General features: G+C 36.4%; 3 protein-coding genes across 4 annotated transcripts in view; all 3 read left to right on the top strand.

Moving 5' to 3' along the window:
• The window catches only part of LOC139142833 (brefeldin A-inhibited guanine nucleotide-exchange protein 3-like), a 33,971-nt gene extending 18,641 nt beyond the window's left edge, over nucleotides 1-15,330 (top strand). The window contains exons 8-19 of one of the 2 annotated variants that reach the window (XM_070712998.1): nucleotides 4,899-5,015; nucleotides 5,233-5,554; nucleotides 6,393-6,506; nucleotides 7,152-7,345; nucleotides 8,044-8,898; nucleotides 10,499-10,689; nucleotides 11,167-11,332; nucleotides 11,779-11,895; nucleotides 12,636-12,851; nucleotides 13,149-13,386; nucleotides 14,265-14,584; nucleotides 15,143-15,330. In XM_070712998.1, coding sequence (XP_070569099.1) covers nucleotides 5,529-5,554; nucleotides 6,393-6,506; nucleotides 7,152-7,345; nucleotides 8,044-8,898; nucleotides 10,499-10,689; nucleotides 11,167-11,332; nucleotides 11,779-11,895; nucleotides 12,636-12,851; nucleotides 13,149-13,386; nucleotides 14,265-14,472 — 2,325 coding nt within the window. In that variant the 5' untranslated portion in view covers nucleotides 4,899-5,015; nucleotides 5,233-5,528 and the 3' untranslated portion in view covers nucleotides 14,473-14,584; nucleotides 15,143-15,330. The remainder of the gene's footprint in view (nucleotides 1-4,898; nucleotides 5,016-5,232; nucleotides 5,555-6,392; nucleotides 6,507-7,151; nucleotides 7,346-8,043; nucleotides 8,899-10,498; nucleotides 10,690-11,166; nucleotides 11,333-11,778; nucleotides 11,896-12,635; nucleotides 12,852-13,148; nucleotides 13,387-14,264; nucleotides 14,585-15,142) is intronic. The other variant, XM_070712999.1, reaches the window with a different exon arrangement.
• LOC139141664 (brefeldin A-inhibited guanine nucleotide-exchange protein 3-like) lies at nucleotides 14,493-17,024 on the top strand. The gene is made up of 4 exons (XM_070711250.1): nucleotides 14,493-14,584; nucleotides 15,143-15,440; nucleotides 16,064-16,243; nucleotides 16,764-17,024. The coding sequence occupies exons 1-4, from the start codon at nucleotides 14,493-14,495 to the stop codon at nucleotides 17,022-17,024; spliced, it is 831 nt and encodes a 276-aa protein (XP_070567351.1).
• Nucleotides 17,025-17,836: 812 nt separating this feature from the next.
• On the top strand, nucleotides 17,837-20,513 carry LOC139142836 (brefeldin A-inhibited guanine nucleotide-exchange protein 3-like). Its single transcript, XM_070713002.1, has 4 exons — nucleotides 17,837-18,123; nucleotides 18,761-19,046; nucleotides 19,563-19,791; nucleotides 20,286-20,513. Exons 1-4 carry the CDS (start codon nucleotides 17,979-17,981, stop codon nucleotides 20,496-20,498), a joined length of 873 nt encoding a protein of 290 aa, XP_070569103.1. The 5' UTR covers nucleotides 17,837-17,978; the 3' UTR covers nucleotides 20,499-20,513.
• Nucleotides 20,514-23,829: the final 3,316 nt, after the last annotated feature.

Below are 23,829 nucleotides of genomic sequence, written 5' to 3' on the forward strand. Positions count from 1 at the left end.
TATCGTCTATATTGTTGTAAAGAATGCATTTCATACAAGACCAGCCAAAACTCTCGACGATGTCCGATATGTCCTCTGTTCAGGTCTCGATCGCCAAGTAAAAATGTATTACATGTAAAGAATGTTATTCGTGCAAGGCAATCCCCAACTCACGGTGATATCTGATCGGCCCTCTCGACGAAGTTCCGATTGTAGTGTATGAAAGTTAGTGTGGAAATTTAATGAAAAAATCCTTACATGTAAAAAATGTATTTCGTGCGTGAATAATTCTAATAATGTAAAACATACATTATTCTTGACTATCGGCCACGGATGCTATGAACCAAGAGTCGGACAGAGGTGGTCAGAACTGTTAGGCACGTGGTGAAATCTCCGATATACATCGGATATTTACTCACATTTTGACAAAGTAGCGTCTAGTATCAGAGTTAATGTCCAAAGTCGCCGATATTTATCGGATAAATATCCGTGATTTCGCAGACCCGGCGTGCCGACACCACACAGTGCACGTAAATCTAGTATCGTCTGGTATCGATATCGATATTAGCCTAGGAGTCCGGTGCAATTGATATTTATTGGGTAAATATAATATCGGCGATTTCTCAGACCCGGCGTGCCGATCGAGACACATCATTCTCGACCGCGGGCCATCCGGGTACTTGTGGATTCTTACGTCATTTTTGCGTCAGCGCCGTTGGAAGTTTGAATTTTTCAACCACCAAAGAAATATTCAAAGTTTCAATATACATAAATGACATAACTTTTAGTTCTGCTTTTTTCCACACAATTTCTGTATCATTCTCTCTTCTGTATCGTCTGATCTCTCATTCACCTCGCTCGTATGCGTTTCACCTACTGACGTCACTCCGCGGTCGAGAATAGGCAAGAAGTCATTCCAGTATCTTGTAATATCAATATTACCAGATATAGTCACGAAATTGCCTATATTTATCGTGTATATAAGAGCGATTTCGCAGATCCGGGCTGTCGAGATGAGAGACGCTTTGTGTAGTTTCGTCTTCGGATTTTAGAGTCCCGAAATCGCCAATATTAACATTTATCTGGTTAAAACCGGCGATAGTAGGCTGACTCAGCATGTCAAGATACGAACCGCATTGTGTAGTACCGTCTTGTATCGGTATCAGAGTCCCGAAATCCCTTATAAAATCATCCTGAAAGAAGTAGAACATAACTTTGTATCTTTTGAGATTTTAGAACTGGCCCGACTTTCTTTAGCCACTGTCTTCGAAAAAGCTGTTCTGTGGGACGACGATAAAAGCTGACTCCGTTTGTTCTTCCTTGAGTGATTTTTGCACTCAACTGAACAACAGTTAATAATTTTTTATGCTACTGATGAGAATTAAAGAGTCGTAACGTGCAGAACTGCACTCCTGCAGTCATAGACTCCAATGCTTTGGTAAGCGGTCACACACGTTCGTGTATCACCGATGACGTCACGCACGCTTCTCCCATGAGCCCTTTCGCGCCCATGGGATTCCGAGCTCATTTCCATAAATGTCGTCTACTTCAACTTCTCTTTTCGTCGCTCCGTAGTCGTCGGCGCGTGCAATTATGTTGCAAATTTGAGCTGCATTTTATTCAAGGGTGATTTTGGAAGGGATAAACGGTCAATGTCGCTGGACTTAGGTTTCCCTTTAAGGACCAAACTGTGTCTGTTCGGTAAGAAATTTTGCAAAAATTCTAGCATTCAAGCATTTTAGATTTATAGTCAACATTAACAGTACATCTAAACATTTTGTCATGGTAAAAGAAGCTTTTACAGAAATATTTTTGAATATTTAGTTATTCGATTGATATCTGATTTATGATGAAAAGTATGGCCTATTAGATTTGTAGTGTGTACTTTGTTTGGGAAAAAGAGTTGTTGATGCAGTATACTCTCGTGAAAAGAACACATTTTGTATAACAACTATTTAAGATAGAGCGTGCCTCGAAAGTGAAAGACTAAACTTTTGCTCAAACTTTCCTCAACAAAACCTCCTACCATTTCCTTAACAAATCAAGAATAAAAATCATGGGTCACCTTGCAAATTTTTTTGGTACCAGAGAAACAATTACCTAATATTTACTCACATTTGAAATTCAAAATGGCCGCCATATCCCTGGTGTTAACTCTATAGGGAAAAAACGACTAAAATAGTAAAAAGTTCTCTTCCTCAAAGAGCTTTAAAATGAGCCCCAACAAGTGGTAGAGAGAACAGTATTAAAAAAAATTGAGAGTCCAACCATCTGTCCCTGAGGTGTACTACTACATAACACTATAACTCTCATTCAAGTCTATTTCTGCATAACTTTCATCCAAGACTATTTCTGCATCTGTCTCTGATTTCTCATTTATTAAATTGGCTATTCATGACACACACAGGACTAAACACCCAAATCAACAGCTTGTGTTATGCACCTCAACCTGACAGCAAAAGACGTGTACTGATCACAGTACACAGCTGCTGTTATGCATATGAACTGAGTATCATTTCATACATTTCAAGATGTCTCTCTTGTAACAGCTGTTGGTTGCAAAGAGATATTATTCACTAATTTACAAAAAGGGGCATATTTATGTTAACCCAAATACAATATGATTATACAACAATACAAATACACATTACGGTGTATTGTCTGTCACACACATGTGACACATTATCTGCAGGTCTGCTATTGGTGAAAGTTCATGCAAAGTTTTTCTTTCTCCCAATTTTTTCAAATATTTTACAAACAACAACATTACCTATGAAGTGAATTTGCCAAATGTTGCACATTTATATTTTGATTTCCATTCACAGTCTGTAGTATTACATAGTATATATACATTTGATGTAGAATGCCCCATATTTATGTTTTTGTAGATCAGTGCTTTCTCTCATTTGTCTCTAGTGATCTAACTGACCCTATTTTAAGGCTCTGATGAGTAAAGATTGAACAATTAAGCACTGCGCCCTCAATGGTGAGATAGAGTACAAGTCTGTTCTTCCAAACTACCGGAAGCATTTTCAACATGGCGATGATGCCAGTACTGCGTGTAAGAAATTGTAGAATATCAACTTTAGCAAAACAAGCCTATAAAGTCAAGTTCAAATATAAAATATTTTAATTTCTGTCTAGTAAAAACAGAAAACCATGTGTGTTAATTTAAGACAACAATCTGTTGAAGATTTTTTCTAGTTTTGAATTTTCTCCAATCAACCGACCCTTAGCTCTCCTTGTAGTCCTTGTCATTTACAAAAACTACAAAATGAGGAGTCTTCATGATTACTATATGATCAATATGGATATTGATGATGTAACTGGTTACTGCTCTGCAATCTGTGATATGATAGAAAAGATGTGCATCTGTCTTATACATTGTGTGTGACAGCGTTTACATCAGTCACCTCTTGGAGTCAATTGTAAGCCAAAGCTGTCTAAATAAGCCAATTTTAAATTGTGTTAAAAAAAAACCCACTAAAATAATTCAGGATAAATTTCAAGAAAAATGCTGTTTTGTTTCTGACAGTCTAACATATTTAATCTGTTTATTAACTTGTACAATTTTACAAAATTACACCTGGGACACGCAAGAAACTGGGACTATAGTGAATATGTCAGAAGATACACCTCGATCCCTCCCTCCCCCTCCCCCCCCCTCTCTCCTCTCTCTCTCTCTCTCTCTCTCTCTCTCTCTCTCTCTCTCTCTCTCTCTCTCTCTCTCTCTCTCTCTCTCTCTCTCCCCCCTCCCTCCCTCCCATAATTTCACTTATCTGACAGACCTATTCAAATATCCCATTGTATTTGTTACATCATCTTCTTTACCTAGTACATCTCTAGTGTAGATCAGGAAATTTTACTCATTTTCTGTTGACATAAATGGATTTTTTATCAATTAATTCTCATACAATAATGGTACATTCATCTAGCATGAGTTAGAATGAATTCTCTTTTCCACAATGAGTACTATACTGTAAGTTTCTGCTGTAGACTTTGCCTGCAGGATCTCTTACAATTCTTTAGTGTATCTATGGCAACAGTTTCCATGGTAACACTCATTTTTTGCTCTCATCCTTTCAGGGCAAAACACATCATGCAGGTTATCATTCCTTCCTTCTGGTTGTATATTTTTTTCAGCTTTCACTCATTGATATGTCTCTTGCAGATAGTATTATGGGATACATTCTGTTATAAGCTATACTATGTTGTACGGTTTGTACCTATCTTTAACATTGCATGATGGGATAAATTCCGTTACGTTGAATAGAAATATATAATTACACCAGTCTCATCAATGTAATCACTCCCATCAGCTAAACCTAAAAAAAGTAGTGTTAATTTTGAATGGAATACTGCATTAGGATCAGGATGCCTGTTTGAATCATCAACAGCTAGAGGTATAGAATCTTCCGAGGGAATATTCTTTCTGTAGAGAATAAAATGATATACACACACTACTGCTGTGTTCTACAGACACAGGGCAAAACAGAAAAGCATGGTTAGGTGATGAAAGCAAAATGTGCATTGTGAATATATGCATTTCTGTATGCACATCCATTTGAATTTCAAGTTTACCAAATTAGGTCACATGGAAGAACCATGGTTTTGCCAATATCGCATGTTGATTTCTGAGTATATTCATAAAACACAAACCATCAGCTAGAAGTTAAAAAAAATAGTATGACAACGAGATAAATCAACAACAGTTGTAATTCAAATGAAGTCAGTCTTTGCAATGACACATCTGTAGAGTGATTTGAATTGATGGCTGTGATTATATTGACTTTGCCCTTCTTATTTTAATCTGTACACTTACTCTCAGAGCTATCGTCTGCTGATCCTATCGACAAGCATATGTCACTGTGGTGGTTTGATTGTGGTTGTTTGACTGTTTTACATTTCTGTCTGTACAGATGGACAGGCCCGCAGAGCCAACAGTTAATGGTGCTGTACTTAGAATGCATTTTGTCAATCCTTAGCAGTTCATCCACAGACCTGCGCAACAATGACAATTTTATCAAAGTAATTTGGTAAGTATTGTCAGAATTGGTAACATTAGCATCTTTGACAGTGTTCAAAAGTCAACAACAATGATATGCATGGCTGGTTTGAAAACTGCAACCAGATTTTACTAACATACGCACAACATTCAACATGCATGAGTAGTAAAATAAACTTTAAATATGTATTTGACTTAGATATTCCTTTATCTGAAATTTCTGAATTGCGATTATTTGCTTTTCATAGGCAACAGCTGTGCCCTACCCTGATTTCTACTTTGGGAAACCCCAAGGGTGAAAAGTCCATCTCCTCTTCACACAATGTCGGTAACCTTGACAACGAGTCATACAGAAGTGTATCAGACCATGGACGTGGATCTGGTTGCTCGGCAACAGCACCTACTGTTGTCCATTCAGCAGCTAAGAGCATTTACGCAATTGGTGTGCAGTTGTTACGATTAGTTGGTAGTGTGGGATCCCTACGGCCGGTGTTAGCTTCCTTGTTTCATCGATTCTTGCTCTATCCTCCCCCACAACACCGATATGAAGCCCTCAAGGCTGTCAAAGAGGTAATCTATCAAAATATATCAAATATTCAGGATAGCATCTCTGAAGTAAACAAATCAAAGCAAACATATTGAAGATTACATTTCATTTTATAAGTTCATGTATTTCCAGCTATGAAAATTCTATTGTAGTAAATTTTATTTTCAATGTGTTGGTCACTGTCATATGGTTGTGTTCAGATTTACATTACCAATAGTAATCTTATTCGGTGGTAACCCTCTATTGCATTAAAAAACTATTGTCAATTTAGCAAAAACAAAAATGCTAATACACTAATGCTCCTGTAAATAATTATACAAATAACAAAAGAGTGTAATGGCCTGTCATTTGAAAATGAGAACATGCTATTTTATTGAAGAAGGGAAATAGCCACAACCAACTTGGAATATATTTGTAATTTTATTTGTGATGAAGTACTGTCGTACCTTTTTGGTTTTTAAGGTTGATCTAGTAGCATTTATAAAGTCTGTATATAAGCCCAATAAAGCCTCTAATTGTTAATACCAAGAGCAAGTTTGATTCACCAATGGCAAACTTATGATTTGCCTTTGTTTTGCATGACAATCCAATCTGGCTACCAGGCAGTCATTTCTCAAGAATCAGTGATAGCAAGATCTGTGTACAGATTCAAGAAACCTTAGGGTAACAGAATTTATTTGAATTTCATTCAAGTTGTGCCTTTATACATACCAGACTGCTAGCCAAAAAGGCAGTAAATCTATGTAAATACGTTTCCTAGGTCTGTCAATATCATGAATTTGGCACAAATTGATGTTTATATTTGAATAGGTATTTGCTTTACCAAAATATCATCAATAACAATGATGTTTCTTGTTTTAGGTTCTTTGTAATCCGCAAAAGAGTGTTAGACATGGCAGGCCCACCACTGTACGATACAAAATCTGTGAAAAGTAAGAAGGGAAGCAGAAATTCCCACCTGGATCTTCTCAAATTGTAAGTACAGCACATAATGGTTGCTATACTGTGGTGATATTGATTGGTTCTGTAAATGAATAACATTGTTTGGGACAATGCTGTGTGTCACTTATAAAAAATGGTTCCAAGAATAACAAAATTTTATACAGTGATATCACAGTACTAGGTGAATTTGTACATTTGAAATCATTGTTATGCTTTACAACTATTTTCTGCCAAAAGTCAATACCTTGGCAGCATTTATTTCGTTTTCTCTAGAAAACATCTAGAGATGAACCACTTATTGCCATCATGGTTGGTACACTTATCATTTGATGCACAGTCACCAATTGCTACATTTATTGATCACTGTCACAGATTATCGGATGGTTCCAGACTTGATGTGATCATTAATGATACTACTGCTTATCTGTTTGCATTTGGCATAACACATTATGGTTGCCATAGCAATCAAGATGTAATAAACATGATATGATCTCCAACATGCATGCAGCCAATTTGAACATACTGCAATCCTCAATTTCATTTTGTTCCACATGTCTTGAATAGGATCTTATCAGGATCATTTGTGCATTTGCTTTCATGTGATATGAGCAACTCTGAATGCTCAAGACTGATCCTATCAAATTTGATGTAGATTTGGTTTATCAATTGTTTCTTCAGACTATTGGATGGCATTGTGGAATCTTCACACAGCAATGAAAGCACAGTGTGTCATACGAGTGTTGCCTGTATTGCTGCACTGTTAGATTCATTGGAAGACATCAGTCAAGGCAAAGCGCTTAGTGATTTACATATCATGGAAATAAACAAGCATCTTGAATCTATTAATTTACAAGATGAACAACCAGTTCTAGGTAATTACTTTTTTTTGTTTTCAAGAGTCCGTTTACCATGTAGCATTTACACTATATTCATTTAGGCCAGATATTTTGCCCTGCAAATCATGGCAAAGGTTGTGTTTTGCTGTTTAATTTACAAATTTAGCATTTTGTACTCAGAGTGTCACATACAGGCTGTTTAGAGGATTTCTTTTGAAGTGTCTTCTTTTGATTATGACAGAGAACAATTAGATACAGCAAAACTGCATGAATTTCCTCATCAATGAAGTGGCTATACCCCCTGTGAACTCCCTTAAATCCTCCCATCTCAGACTAGTACATGTATTATTAACAATTACTGCCTGTTTGAAAGAATTTTGAATACTCTGCACCTACCAATTTTAGCATAAAGTCACATATATTAAAAGCCTGTAAATGCAAATTGCATACATGTCTGCCAAAATCTTACTTCTCAACTTTCTGAATGAAAGAAATTGTGATGTGATTAAAACATGTGCCCAGTTACAACTTTTATAGATTTCAGCTCTTTGATTTTCAGTTTTGCAAGCATCTTTGTGTCATTTAGTTCGGTCGTTGTTTACAAAACTCTCGTGCATGTCAAATGTGTGAATCTGAATATTAAGCAAGCGGTATCGCCAAAATGCTGTCTTATGAACTTCTGGAAATGCCAAAATCATATTGTTCTCATTTTTTGTTGATGTTTGTTTTTACAGCTGTAAATCAGCCTGAGCCTACAGAAAAACTTGAAGACTCAACAAAAGTTGTAAATAATGGAATAATTGTTGAAACAGCAGAACAGGAAGAGGACAATGTTACAATGGATGATGGGAAAGTAGTGACATTGAAAGACAATAAGAGTGAGGAAGATGGTGCTGGTAATGAAGTTGACAATGCGGATGATAGGGATGTTGTTCATTCCTCTGATGATGAGAATATGGAAAAATCAGTCACAGATGCTGCCGGAAAAATTTCCTCAGGAGATAATGAGGTCACAGCGGAATCAGTGAAACCAGTTGAAGTAGCCAGTGTCAATGGAGAGGGAAGTGGGAAAACAAACGTAGATGCTGGAAGTAGTGAAAATATTGCAACTTATCAGGTGGACGTGACTGGCAAAGAGTTGTGTGATATCAAACCCCTAGAGGACAAAGTTATTGAGAGTTTTGATGAGACTCAAGCAAGTGAAGATTCTAGAACACAAGAAATTCATTTGAGTGACAGACATGATATTGAAAGTCATCAATTGAACCAAGGAGATCAAACATCTGAGACAGATAAAACATCTTCTGAGGACAAACAACAAAATGGTGAAGTTGAGGACGAGCAGAAAGAAAGTGTCGATGAAGAAATGAGGAAAAAACAGATAACGGCTGAACTAGAGATGGAAAAGCAGAGAGCACAGAGACGGGAAGAATTGGAAAAGATTGCTAAAATGAACGCAGAAGCTGAGAGGGAAGGAGCCAGGGACTTTGTCAATCAACTGATAGCTTTATTACCATCTTTAATTCCACTGATAGACACCATGGAAGTGGATCAATCAATTCTTAAATTTGCTGCAAGGTTTTGCGCAGGTAAGAATTACGTCATCTTTATAGCTGGCATCATATTTCTTGATGTTTGAATGTGCTGGATATTTGCAGTCCTGTTATTTCCAAATTGTAATCTCAGATGTAAGAAACAAGTTCAAAAAGTTAACATTGTATAAAAATTCCAGACAGCTTGCGGTTGATTTATATGACAACTTATATGTAGCTGTTTAATTCTAAAACTATTCTTACCTATATTTATAATGCCACTTTATCAGCAAATGAGTTGTGGTTGGTGCAATGTCATCACTTGTCATAATATAGAGAATTTTACATCAACTTCCAAATGACTTCTCAATGGAAGAAACTGCCAAAAAAGTAAATCCTTTGTCGGCTGTTCAGAATAATTTTACAGCTGTAGGTCAGAATAATAATTGAAGATGGACATTTAAATTGTCTTCTTTCTCACTGTTTCAAGTTTTTATGAAAATGCAACATTAACAGACATTACAAACCTATCATCCCAGAGTAAGTCATAGTGTCTTTCTTGTATCCTTCATTTGTCAATTGCTTGACATCATTATTGCTGAGGACAGCATATATTGATACATCAGTGCTTGTTGGTATTCAAAACTCAACTTTTTGTTGAGAGAAAAATGCAAATGTTTGCTTGAAAATGTGACAGTAGCATTTCAGTGCAGGATTCAGTGAATATTGTTCACTGTTTGCTGTTGGAGAGCTTTCAACCAAACTTGTGAATACATACCAACAACAATCATGCCTGTATGTCAATTCACATAATTTTAGGTCATGAACATGAGACTTGGATGTAGATAGTGGCATACAAAGTGCTGTATAATTTTACAAGTATGTATCGAGCCATACCATTGTTTCAAAAATCCTGAATTTCTCTAACACCAATACATTTTATTTTTTTTATTTTCCTTCTTCATTACACCGAGTGAGTACATAATTTTGATCAGCACTGACTTTCATATAGGATGTGTAGGGAATAGGTATCTGCATGGTCATCAGGGTGTTATTTGGTATAATGTATCAAGTGATAAGGTGTTATTTGGTATAATGTATCATAGGGTGTTATTTAGTATAGTATGGTAGATGACTATATCACATGGTTTGGTGATCATTAGATGTCAGGTGACCACATTGAATAGGACAATATTTATGTAAAGTCTGGTGAAGTTTATAACATTACAATATTTGACATAATGTTCCACAGTATTAGCATTTATCTGTTGTGGCTCATTTCAGCCTTCCATAAACTCATATGGTTAAGTAATCTGGCTTCAGTGTACCGTAAATACCATAATTGGTGGGATATATTTGTGAGATATTATTTAGATTATCAGGGTGTTCTTTGGCACATCAACGGCTTCCATTTCTCTTGGAAAATAGAGAATCAAGTAGAATGGATTAAATATTTCTTGCATAAACTTAATCTGTTACTACATTCTATTTAACTTCTGGTACCATTTAGACTGTCATTTTTGGAAATCTCTTAGACTTTTAATATTTTGTTCAAGAATGTTTAAATGATATAAATCAGTCACACTAACTCAGAGATCCGTGACATACTGATTTTTTTGCTGTGTTCTAATATGTATGCTATGATTTGGACTCACAGCAGTGGAAGCTAGGAGGAGAAAGACTGCCATGGAGAATGATGGAAGTTCAAACTCTCCTGTAAAACAACCGAGTATGCCAATATTGAACGCAGATGGCATTTACGTTGCTACTTACGCCGCTCTGCTACTCAATTTAAAACTTGTAAAAACAGGGCATTACAATCAAGCTACTACAATACCAATATCAGAGGTGAGATCATGTTTCATTCAAGACTTTGAAATGGGAAGTAATCTTTTGAACACTGAGAAACACCTCAGGATCACAATATGTCTTGTTATAAAATCATATGCATGAAACTTTCAGAGATTTGAACAAAATACAAACAGAAATATCCAATGAAGAGAACTGTAATATTCATTTATCAAGGTTTTGGTTGGAAAAAAGGCATATTTAGCTGCGCTATCGCAGCAGTGCTGTGGCGACCACCTATTGATCACATTCAGGTCAAGGGTCATCACCATAGTACCACTGCGAGCCACCCCATAGACTTTTTTGGTAGTTTATTAAGACATTGATCAGTGTCACTGATTTAGCTTGCTAAATAATGAAATGTATTAGTCTTTGATGGAAAAAGTTAACTGTTGCAATGAATCGAATATCATGAAGGATAACATGATATCTGTGAAGAGAGGACATCATATCATAAAAATGCCTTTCTGTCCACAGAATGAATTTATACGTAGAGTACATGATGGTGTGTTTCTTGTGTACTTATCTTCAACTTGGCTGACTGAATTATACAATCAAGTTGTTGACAGAGATCTGCTTGGTGAAGCTGGATACTGCCATAAATCAGTAGATTGTAACAATGCATTGATTACCTTACTTACAGGTAAGATTCAGCAGTTATAACACATCAGACAAAATATTAATGAGATACCTGGTGTAGAGGCTATCAGGTATTGGATACAGTGTAGCTACAATGAATATAATATGTAACTACTATGTAGTAAAATGTATCAATATCATAGACAAAGTGGCTGCATTTTAAATTCAACTCCATCATATGTAGAGACATAAAACTGCTTCAGACATTTGAGAAAATTGAAAAGGTGGTACAAATGAATATATGTAAAAATATTGTCAAGGAATGATAGCCAAGAACTGTAACATTCAGTTACCAGTAGCTATTTAGTATATCAAAAATTGTACACAACTAACATTTTGACATTGCATATACCTCATAATTTCAGTCTGTTGTGTAATAAAATAAGAAGTGAGTAAAAGTTGTTATCTTGATGCAAAACAACTCCAATCATTTCACATGACCTGTTGCAGATATTGATGGTCTTGGCAACAGAAATATTGGGGGTCAGATGCTGCAAGGCACCACCTCCCACAATGCACTTGGAGTGACCAGAAACATTGAAAGTCAGGAAGAAGCAGTGGAGGCCGGTAAGACAAATATTTATGAAATTTTTAACTTTCTAGAAAAGGGGGATTCTGAACTTTGATTTTTCATGTGGTCGCCAAACAACTTCAATTTGCCCAAGTTGTATATTGATTGTGTATGTGATCATTAATGTTATTGTCAAGAATAAAACTTCACTTGAGTTTGAATGTGATGTACTCAGTTGTCTGTTAGTAGCTAATTGTATAAGGGAGAACGAGCCTCAAGGACAGATATTCGGACTCTCAAACTTTTACAATCTTTTCTGAAATACTACTAGTAGTAGTGGGGGTTCATTTTAAAGCTTTTGGTGTAAAAAAACTTTTCACTGGCTTAGTTTTTCAAAAATCAAAAATTTATTTTTTCACCATAGAGTTAACACAGAGATAGCGGCAATTTGAATTTAAAATATCAGTAAATCTTGGGTTATGTGTTTCTCTAGTACCAAAATTTGCATGGCGACCCCTGATTTTTATTCTTGATTTTGAAAGAGAATGGTTGAAAGTTTCATTAAGGAGAGTTTCAGCAAAGTTTAAGTCTTTCACTCTCAAGGTGTATACTACCTTAATTGGAATACTGCGTTTGATTGCTTGCCTTGTCTTGTACTCCATTTATTATCACAATTTGAAACAAATATGGTTGCCCTGACTGGTCATTTGAATATTTCAAGAACAAGAAGAAATTTATAATATAATTTATCAAATCTGCAGTGTTCCAAGAGTGTATGTTTGTGTATATTTGACAGGTATCAAGTTTGCTAAGATGACTTTGGTCACAATATGGGATCAAGTTCTAGAGGTTCTATCAGTTCCCTTGGCAACCAAAAACATCACAGTAGTTGGCAGCATTGCATTTCTCCTTGGAACTGAGGGTGCCAAAGAGCAAAACAGCAGAGATAGGGATGCTATAATGATGAGTTTGGATGGACTACGAAAAGCTGCCAGGTTAAGTTGTACCCTAGGTGAGTAATCCATTGCTGTATATCACTGTACCTAAATTGTAAACATCACATTTATTTTGTTTACTCACATTACCTTCATATCATTGAAGGTCATCATAAAACTTATTTGTTTATGGCTCTCAATCAATATTTTAGTTTCTGCATCACAGTATTTAACGATTGCCTGAATTAAGATTTTCTGAATGAAAGTCTGATCGGTGTAAATTCGTGACCATCACCCTAATGTAGCTTGAAACACATTGATGAATAAATTAACAAAATTTTGTCATATTTTCCATGCATGCATTGACTGAACAGGTGTTCAAGATCGTTGTGCTACAGTGTTGGCCCAGCTTGCCAATGCATCATGTGTGTATGCCGACCCAACCGTACAACCCACTGATCCCAAGAAGCAATCACTGAGAAGCCGTATAGCCACAGCTAACAAGACTGGTGTTAGGTTACATACTTCACATGTGCTCAGCATGGACGCCTTGTTAAACATGGGACTGGAGATTGGCAGTCATTCCCCTGAAAGCTGGAGACATGTCTTCAGGTATGGTGGACATACAAGCTACATATCTGAGATGGGAAATGTAAGCCGTATGATGTCAAGTACACATAGCATATAAGTTGATTTAATATAAGGACATGTAATATGAAGACGTATGATGTCATTGACATGTAACACACAAGTGATATGATGTCAAAATCATGAAATATGGTAAGGTTCCTCTTTTGGAAAATGAAAAAATACAGCTCTATGAAGTACGTCATTTGAATATGTTGGTTTCAGTTTATATTCTTCTTTTCTTTTCAGATGTGTCTTTGTTCATATAAAGCTGGTTTTTATATTTGAGTAACCACTTTAGTCAAAGGTTCATCTTTAAGTAAAGAAAAACACTGTATAACACAAACATGTAATATCTATATAATACAATAGTGAGAAATGTTCATTATGTGTGGTTATTTTGAAAAAATACCTCAGAAGATGCACGGCATTAATGTCTGAGTGCATCCTTTGCTATATTTTCACAATAACCTCCTTATTATACATCTCACATTCATGATTGTGGCCTCAAATGGGCTAGGTATTGACCGTTTTAATGCAAGTGCAACAGTTTTTCTTCAAATGTATGGCACAGTTACTATGGAACGCTATCTTGTAGGAGTTTCTGGATAGCCTGTTAACAACTCTATACAGAGTACAAGACGTAGTCTGGCAATCGTCCAATAGGTTCGTTGAAATATTCAACAGTGTACCCGCAGATGCAGCTGCAGAATGCACTGCATGTGGGGTCTGGTGTTGGAGACCTGGATATGATCAATATTACAGAACAGGCATTCCGTACAGCTTTTTTACTATGCGCAAAGTTATATTGTTCTTGATGGCAGATGTATAAATAAAAGATCTTATGTCATATTGTGTTTCAGATGTTGTGCGTATGTGTCACAGCTGGAGCATTCTCACTTCAGTAGTGGCAACACACAGACCAGTGTCAGCATCACCAGGGTTCAAGAACACCAACAGTCAGACAGCCATGGTGTGTACGATGGCCTTAACAATGACCTTGACATGATGAGTCCTTACACACAGCAGTGTCCACACCCATACAGCAGGCAGTGGATATCCATGAGATAATTAAACAGAATAGTGAAGAGATGGGTTTTGATGTGACTCTGACCAGGGGTGGAGTGCTTAGTGTAGCCAACGCTGCTAAGACTGTCTATGGATTGTCCTCTGATGTAGACAGGTACGTTACTGTTTGTTCTGGCATGTGTCAGGGTATATCTCAATACATCCATTGATTGAACTATGGGGGGAATTTTCTCTGGCATTAAGAGGTGCCATGTATGTTCCTGTAAGTTCTGGACTATGCAAAAGCTATCAGTTGATTATATGTTTAAAATTACAAGGTTTATTTGAACCATTTTACCAGTTATCCTATGTAAAAGGTCTATCTGTACCCTCAATTTCATGCAAAAACTAGTTAGACTGAAGGGTTCATGATTGTGTCTTGAAGTCTGTTGGAGGATAAATACCATTTTCTCTACACGCATGTATTTAAATCAAATATTCACAAAATAGTTCCCATAATTATTGTAATAAATCCATATTCAGTCCTAATATTTTTTAAATTGCCAATTTCTCTTTTCCATGTGCAAGAGATGTTGTTTTTGAATTGTTTAGTTCACCTGTAATAATGGCACTGAAACTAGTGAGGTAAAAACCAAATTATGAATCACACATGATCACCTTGTGTTCCGATAAAGGCATTGTGTAATAACTATTACACATTTCTTTCCACCAGATTGTTTGAGGAAGCAGCAAACAATCTCAACCTGCAAGCACTGGTCAGTTTTCTACAACAGTTATGCAGAGCATCGCAAGCACAGCTGTTTGAAAATAGCCAGTCTTCTCCCAGCATTACCATGACCAATCCCACAATGCCTAGCAAATCTATCTCCACGGCGGGCAAACTGAGCAATGTGACATCGCTTCATCTGTACAGAGTTGCTGATGTCATGTTAAAATGTGTTCGTGATGATGGTAGACCTCTTCTGCATGTTATGCAAGTCTGGGGAGTTGTTGCACCGCATCTAGTAGAGGTACAGATACATACAACAATTTAATAATCAGCCTTGGCCAAAATTATATCTATAGACAACTTTGAGTTTGTTTTCTCTATTTCTAACATATGAACATTAAATGACTCAAATCAACACGTGGAGGTATTGTCATATTCATTTAATGTAGTACTGCAATTTGTATTGTTCCGTATATCTGGTGTTTTCAATTTTTCCACAACTACTAGTGTTCTACTTCAACTATTGGATGAAAAAAAATTTTGAACATGCAGAGATTTAATCTCTGCTGATTTTGGTCTATCATGTAGGATTACTTAAATTTCAGAGAGTTTCCTCCACATTCTATGTTCTAAAATGTTGTACCAGTAATTATACACAAAAGTGGTTGTGTGTATATGCCAGTGCATTGTGTCATGGAATTCTATACAAGCACTCTGCATGAAAGCAAGTATGTATTAAAGTGCAGTAACTGTGTAGAGCCCATCTCTTATCCCATTTCTTACCATAGCTGTTTTGTCCTTCTCAGATCTCTGTGACAAATATGACATTATCCAAATTTCTGTATGGTATTCTCATGGAGTATATGTAACTGATATTAGTATACAACAACAATAAACACCATATCTCTATGATCTAACTGACAGGCTGCGTGTCACAAGGAACGACAGGTGTCCAAGAAAGCCGTAGCTGCAATTCATGATGTTCTGACAGAATTGCTTTCCAGAAAGACTGAACTGCCGCATTTCAACTTCCATGAATCGTTATTCAAGCCATTTGAAAGTATGCTGTGTCTGGAACTGTGTGATGATGATGTACAAGACCAGGTAAAATAAAGATTTATAGTGTGGGCATTGTAGAGGGTGAGAGGTTTAATAACCATATAATAATAAATGAACATTTATTGAACGTGATGTCACAGGTATGTATCTTTACTGATAAACTGATACAGGAGTAAAAAGTTACAATTTCCAAATAATTACTTTTTCTAACATTTTTAAAGTGGCAACTACATCCTGTGACGTATAAATTCCTGAAATAAAAGTTCCAATGTTCTGGCAAATCCAAATTATTTTGTCTCACTTGAAAAGAAAATCTTGTGAAATATTATTATAATGGAGAAGATAAAACCTTTTCAACCAAGACATAATTTGATCCTCAAGGAAAGAGTAATGCTTTGTCAGTGTAAAAGTATGTGACACTGTTTATTTCAAAAGCCATTGTTTCAGAAGTGTGAAAAAAAGAAATCTTATTGTGACTTTCAGAATGTGTTGTCCATTTGTGAGTTTTTGGAAGCCATCCTTTCATATTATTAAAGTGTGTATGGTGTCTCATTGTGATTTTCAGATTGTATCATCCATTTGTGAGTTGGTGGAAGCCTCGGCTAGCAACATCAAGTCTGGCTGGAGGCCACTGTTTGGAGCACTGAGAGCAGTCAGAGTTCACAAACAGCGAATTACAGATGACGACAGAATTCAACACCACACTGCACCGGTCTTTGATGTCTTTGAAGCCTTCTTGAACACAGACAATGTTTTTGTCTTTGCTAATGCAGCCATTGACTGTATTCTGTGTCTTCTGAAGTTTGTCAGGGGTCCAGGTCAGTAAACTTTATTTTCTTTGATTGAAACGCTGATACAAAAAGGGTAATTTGTGTTTGTAAATATCACATTCCAAGGGTGTTTGGAAAGATGAAGTGGGATATCAGCTCCATTGATGTTGTCTTTATGCTTTTGATACAGGGTTGAGCAAATCTAGTGGTCTGAGATCCAGGATTAAAATCAGACTTTTATATTTGCCATTTATCTGGTCTAGTTGTCAATTGAGTCAATATGCATGTATGATTGATTAGCAAAATACTCTGAGTGGCTACATAACTTACATTGATTGTAATCTGAGCATTACCAAATCCTGCATGGCTTTGCTCACTTGTGTTGGATCAAATCAAGACATAGGCTTGCCTTTTCTCACTGACTGATAAATTGCCCAGTATTCATCTGATGAACAAGGCCCGGTTCATACATGCATAGTAGTGATAGCTGATAACATGTCTGCTCCTCGATTTGTTTTGATAATTCACTGATTCCTGCTGTGTATGTCTTTATTAATAGTGTAAAAGCTCTAGCTCTTGACTATTTATAAAAATTATAGTAGATATTCAAAACATCAAATGTTATGTCCGCTATCCCGGTAACATTGACTTGCTTACTTTACAGGAGAGTGTGAATTAGTCACTGAAGATGATGATGATGGACACAGTGATGGTAGCTCAACTGCCACATCAGAGAGATCTCTTCCATTACAAGCCCTGGATCTGTGTCTTCCAGCTTTGGACTACCTCCACCGCTGTCATAAAATCCTAGCTTCTATCTACACCATGCCAGCATGTCCAATGTTCCATGGTTCACAGTCTATCCAATTAAACACAGCCATGCTGTCAGCTGACCTTGATTCACCAATCAAAGAGTTCTCAAGTAGTGTGACATCAAGAGTGCAAAGTACGAAATTACTGAAAGCGCAAGATTCAATAGATGACCTATTGGCACGGTTTCCATCGATGATATGGATGATGAAACCGGCATCATCAAGGTCTGGTTTCTACTTCTTGAAGGTTTGACTGGCGCAGTGTCTACATGCCCCAGGAATTATCAACCACAAACTCTGGAAGTCTTGTTTGAACTGCTGCGATCCATTGCATCCATTCCAGGTGAGAAATGCATCAATGCAAAGCAATTTCCTGCATGAATCAATTTACGTCACATGACTTTATACTTATGTTTGCCCTTCTAGTGAAATTATGTACAATATTTTTCAGCTTCTGATTAACTTCTACAACTGTTAAAGTGATCACAATACAGAAAAGACAAGCTAAGTTGTCATGTTCATACATTTGATTGTTCTGAGTTCCAGTTAGAAGCAAATTTTGTTATTTCTAACCTAAGTATCCTCAACCAGTGGTCAGCGTAGACATCATACATTTGATCATGACCATTGTATGTGGTTCTAACACGTATAACTTGAGTTATATAATGGTTGATACATGTAGTTTTAAAGATTATTGAAAAATATCAATCATCTAATGACTGGGCCTGATACAGTTCACTGAACTAAAATGAAAACAAAACATAATCAAAAAGATAGTAACTTTTTCTGAGTATTTCATATGAAAGTATCATTACAGAGCTTTGCTATTAAAAAGTGTGAATGTGAAAGTCAATGTTATAACAAAAACAATGCTTACATGAAAACACAATGACAGAATTCATTCTATACGTGTACCCAATACTTTGTTCTTTCAGCTATATTGTTAATAAAATATCATGCGTTATCTCTCCATATTGCAGGTCCACAATTTGCAGTATTTGCAGTCACCAATCTTCTATTACCAATGTTATTGTCATGGGTTCGTAGAAGTACGCGCACAAGTTACTGGGATACCTCATTGTCTAATTTCAAACATGCTTGTGGACTATCAGCTGAGCTGGTCGTTGATCATGTGATCTACTTTGTTACCAATGACATCATCATCACTGGAGTTCATCGCATGATTAAACAGATGTTTGATCTTTTAATCGAGTGCATTGGTCAGCCAATGGAGTCTATTTCTAGACTTGGATGTTCATGTATCAGGTGAGTTGATTGGACAAATTGATTAGCCAATGGAAGCAGTGCTTAGAGATGCAGTTCTGTTGCCTTGCATGTTCATGTATTCGGTGAGTTGAATGGATAAATTGATCAGCCAATGGAAGCAGTGCTTAGAGATGCAGTTCTGTTGCCTTGCATGTTCATGCATTCAAGTTAATTGGATAAATTGACCAGCCAATGAAAAGATTGCAGAGGGATGGATGTTTCTGGACTTTGATATCCATGTATCACATATGTTTATTGGCTAAATATGCCAACAAATAAAGGCAGTCTTTAGAAAAGGATGTTCTTGTTTCTGTATAAAACAAGCTGATTGGCCAACTTATCTAGCCAATGAAACCAGTCCTCAGAGAAATGAAACATGACTAGTGAATCAATTGCAGAGTTGGATGAGTGCAGGTGAACAAAAGTACAGTTACATGTGCAATAGTTAGAAAAAGAATTTGTTTTAAGATTGTCTTTCAAACATCATATTTTTAACAAAGTTATTTTCTTCTGTAGGCATGTTTTACTGAAAACTGGACCAATATTCACCGATGACATGTGGACCATTGCTTGTAAGAGTATGCAGCAGGCTGTATCGGTCAGTCTCTTTTCTATCCAGCAGTTGATGACAAGTTTTCACCCTGGTTCTGATGATTTCACCGGTGACGTGGGACAAGTCAAAGTGGCTGCCAGACGGGATTGTTCAGAAATGGAATCTGAAAGACTCAGGCAAATAGCACAGCAGGTGTGTTTTGACCTTTATATGTGATGCATTCACCAAACATTGGATTGAACAGTGAATGATGTGACCATATGGACATGTATATTATGGTTTATGTCTTATTCAAGTATTGATGAAAGTTTCAGAAATCATGACTAACTTTTCAGTGGAATAATTGACTGTGTTGATGAAATTTGTGAACCGAAGATGATAAATTTAGTTATTTCATATCAAAAGTAATTGATTTAATCACAATTTGATGATAGTGCATGTAAACTTATCAAATTGTGAAACTCAGATTAAAATTCAAGTAGAATTTCATTTTACCACAGTTGTTTTGTTTTTGGTTTCAAAATACATTTAAAAATTGTTCAAAGATACAGAGTATTTCAAACCTCTATATTCTTATGCTCAATCAGATTTTCAAAGCTTGAACACAGTCTGCCAAGTACAACTCTCCTTGCTCTTCTTACATATCAAAGTTACAATTTTGATTTCATTTTGTTTCCATATTCTAGGTGTTTTTGTTGGATTCTCAATTCTCAACCATTGAAGCAGACGACAGTGATGACAACAGGTCATTCATATTTATTATCTACCCTCCTGATGCTGATACAACAGTCAATATTGACCTTATTAAACCAGGTAAGAAAGTCATAGAGATAGTTCATTTGCTGTTCAGACAGTACATCCTTCTACAACCTCAACCCATCTATGCCATAGACCCTTAAGGTCTGTGGTTATGACAGAGACACACGGAGATTTCATCTCTGGTTTATTCCAAGATTTGCTTCAGCCACAGAATTCACTAACTACAAAAAGAAGAACACTGATTGCTAGAGTAATGATCATACCATACAGACAACACTAATATTGCCTGGACTGAACAGTTGCACTAAATATTCATGTTTGAAGACTTCACAACTCAGTTTTGCTAATCTGTGATGTTCACTTTGGAGTCCTGTAATAGTGTATATTGACCTCATTAAACATTCGATTCAGTAAAGTCTTCAAGTAGGTCAATAACATTTCCATATTGACTCAGTCATCCAGAAGATAATGTAAAAGCAAACTAAACATTGCTCATAGAAATTTTCGATTAAATATCTGTTTGTTTATCTAAGCAAGCAGCATAATTTACCTTCTTTTCCCAGGATTCCATTCCGCAGTGTTGTAGTTGGTTTGATGGCCAATCAAATTCTGATGCAGACTTTGGGTACAGTGTTACTCTATGGTGCTGAACACAAGACAACCAGTGAACGAGACATCATATCAAACACAGCTGTGCAATCCAACTTACAACGTCAAGAATCCGTCAGTTCCATCGACGCCTCCCAGTCCCTGTTGCAGGGTTACTGTCTTATCTGTCAGCCAAGAACCTTTCACTATTGTTAGATTGTTTTATTGAGTCTTACAAGACAGCGTGTGATTTTGACACTAGGCCAGGTTTGAAATTTCTGCTTCAGAAAGTGGCTAAGTTAGACGTAGCTGTAAACCTGTACAGACAGACAGCTCTGAGCTTTACGTTTTATCTTCACACTTTGTTGGAGATGTGTCATCACGCCAGGGATGAAAGCCTTGCCTTAGAAAAGTGAAAGAGGCTTTAGTGACGACTTTGAAAGCCGAACAAAGTAAAAACAGAGTCGTACTGAAAGAGAGAGATGAGGGACTGGAAGACAGTCAGGGAGATAAAGATGAGTCAGGTGATTTTGGAAAGGAGGAATGTGAAAGCCTTGAAAAGGAGAAAATCAGAAGTATTTCAATCAGCAGTGTTACAAGTACAGATAGTCATGGTAGAGGAAAGAAAGAAAGTTATGATCATTTGTCACTCTTATCAACGGAGTTGAGTTTCCATCCTAGCGACAGTGATGATCAGTTTATGTGGATTGTGAAACGGTTGATGGGGATCTGTTTTGATGTTTGCTGTTGCTATGTTCAGCTGCATTTGGAACAGACTGATGATATTATTGATACTGAGCGCATCGCCGAGCAACCTCTCTTCTTGTTGGTTGCTCCGTTGAGTCCTGACGACTCGGTGCATAAAGGTCAAAGGTTGTTTAGTTTTCCCCCACTAGAGAAGCAGTCAGCAAGGACACTGAGGAAATGAGTGGTGTCAAAGGTCAAGGTTCAGCGGCTCAGTGGTCACCCAAAATCAAAATGGAGGACACGAGTCGGTTAGAGGCAGCTTTCAACATAAAGAAAAATGAAAGAAAAATTGAAAAAAAGAACAGTCGAGAAGAGGGCAAATTGTACTCTGTTGCCACAAATAAAACTATCAAAAGTTTGATGCAGGAATATAAGAAACGTAAAGTACATCACTCCAGGTCTACATTTGTTAAGAAACCAACTTTCAAAGAGCAAAAAGTAGCCCTCCAGCAAATGAAAAAACAAAAATCCACAAACCCAGAGGATCAGAAACGGCAACAGGAAATTCACAAACAACAGCAAAGGCAACAATGAAGGACTCTGAGGCCCACATGAAGGCATGGACAGATATGATATTGTCAATGCTACAGTTGTTTCAATTACTGCCGGACAATCAATTCCAGTGTTTGCTGCCGGCAACATTCCCAGCTGTCAATCAATTAGTGTGTCACATTCAAGATACAATGGTCAGACAGTCTGTCATGGAATATATGGATAGAGTTGCTAAAATCCATGGAATTATTTCATAATGGAAATTTTTCTTGGTATCCTTGGAGTTCCAAGGTCCTTGCATAGGGAAACAAAAGTCTAAGGGATATAAAATAAAGATTTACCTATTTTTCATACAATCATGGTATTTCATACAGTCTGTGTGTGGTGTCATTCTCACAGTGTTCAGTGCTTTATTTCCATGTAACTTTTCCAACGGCAGTGCAATCATTTTGATCTGAAGGGAAGCTAACTGTCTTCCATCAATTTTTACCCTCTTGTACATTATGTTTTGCTGAGTCCATAGTTTCCCCATTCAGAGGTTGAAGTCAAAGGTCATCCAGGGGTCAAAAGAGGAGAACTAAACGGATGTTAAGTTTCTCCACTACTGCGTAGGCTAATGACCTACAATATTGACATATTTTATTTCTAATAAATGGAATATATAATGTTGCATTGGATTGTGTCAAGCATGTAGTATGAACTTGCTGCAGAAAGTACAAATGACAAACCTGTGTTACCTTGAGCGAAAAAGATGTTACATACTAATATTATCTTGAAAATTACTTTGTATATTTTGCTCCCCATGAACAAACTATTTGATTTAATTCATGTGTAAAGTGTGTGTATATTGTGAAATGAAGTAGATTTGAATTGTTTAAAAGGATTATGATATATCAACTGCTGAAATGGCATGATACTTAAAAATATCACAGATTTTGTTCAGTTTTGTGAATGGGTTGGGTAATTCACAATGAAGAGGAGAAAAATAGTCTATCAAAATAATTCATGAAAGAAATTTAATTTTAAATGAACCTTGTACTGTGAAAGGTTTTAATTAGCCTAAATTCAACTGCCAAAGGAGGTGATCTTACTTTAAAAAGCTAGATAGTTTTCATTTGTGTGCATTATGTATGATATATGTATGTATTTTGTGAAGTTTCTGTAAGGTCAAAGGTCATATGAAAGACTGGAAAACCAGAGAGAAAAGTGCTTATTATGCCATGCAAGAGGAACTTTTTTTATTATTTTCTTTAGATATACTGCAGTCACAAAGACATTGTAAGTTTTCCTGTTCAACACATATTATTTTTTTAGACCAATATACTATTTCATGTTTAGATAAATTCACTCTCTCACTTTTACCTTCTGTAAAATTGCAGTAAAGGCACTTTTTGCAGAGTATCGTCTGCCACTTATTCTAAACTATTTGCTGAAAATATACAGGGAGAATTCTACAGGGTTTCAAACTTGCATTCTTCAAGTACATGTATGACCTTCTTTAAGATGTAGCTTGAGCATTTCAGAGAGCATCATCAGCAAAAGTTTGATTCTGCATTTTGAAAATTCCATCATCTGTGATCCAGAATCTAAGAATCATTGCTTCTAAAATTATCATGGAGTGTGATTATTATTCTGTTTGTCAAT

This window comes from Ptychodera flava, chromosome 10 (assembly GCF_041260155.1).
Source record: "Ptychodera flava strain L36383 chromosome 10, AS_Pfla_20210202, whole genome shotgun sequence".
Taxonomy (NCBI): Eukaryota; Metazoa; Hemichordata; class Enteropneusta; family Ptychoderidae; genus Ptychodera; species Ptychodera flava.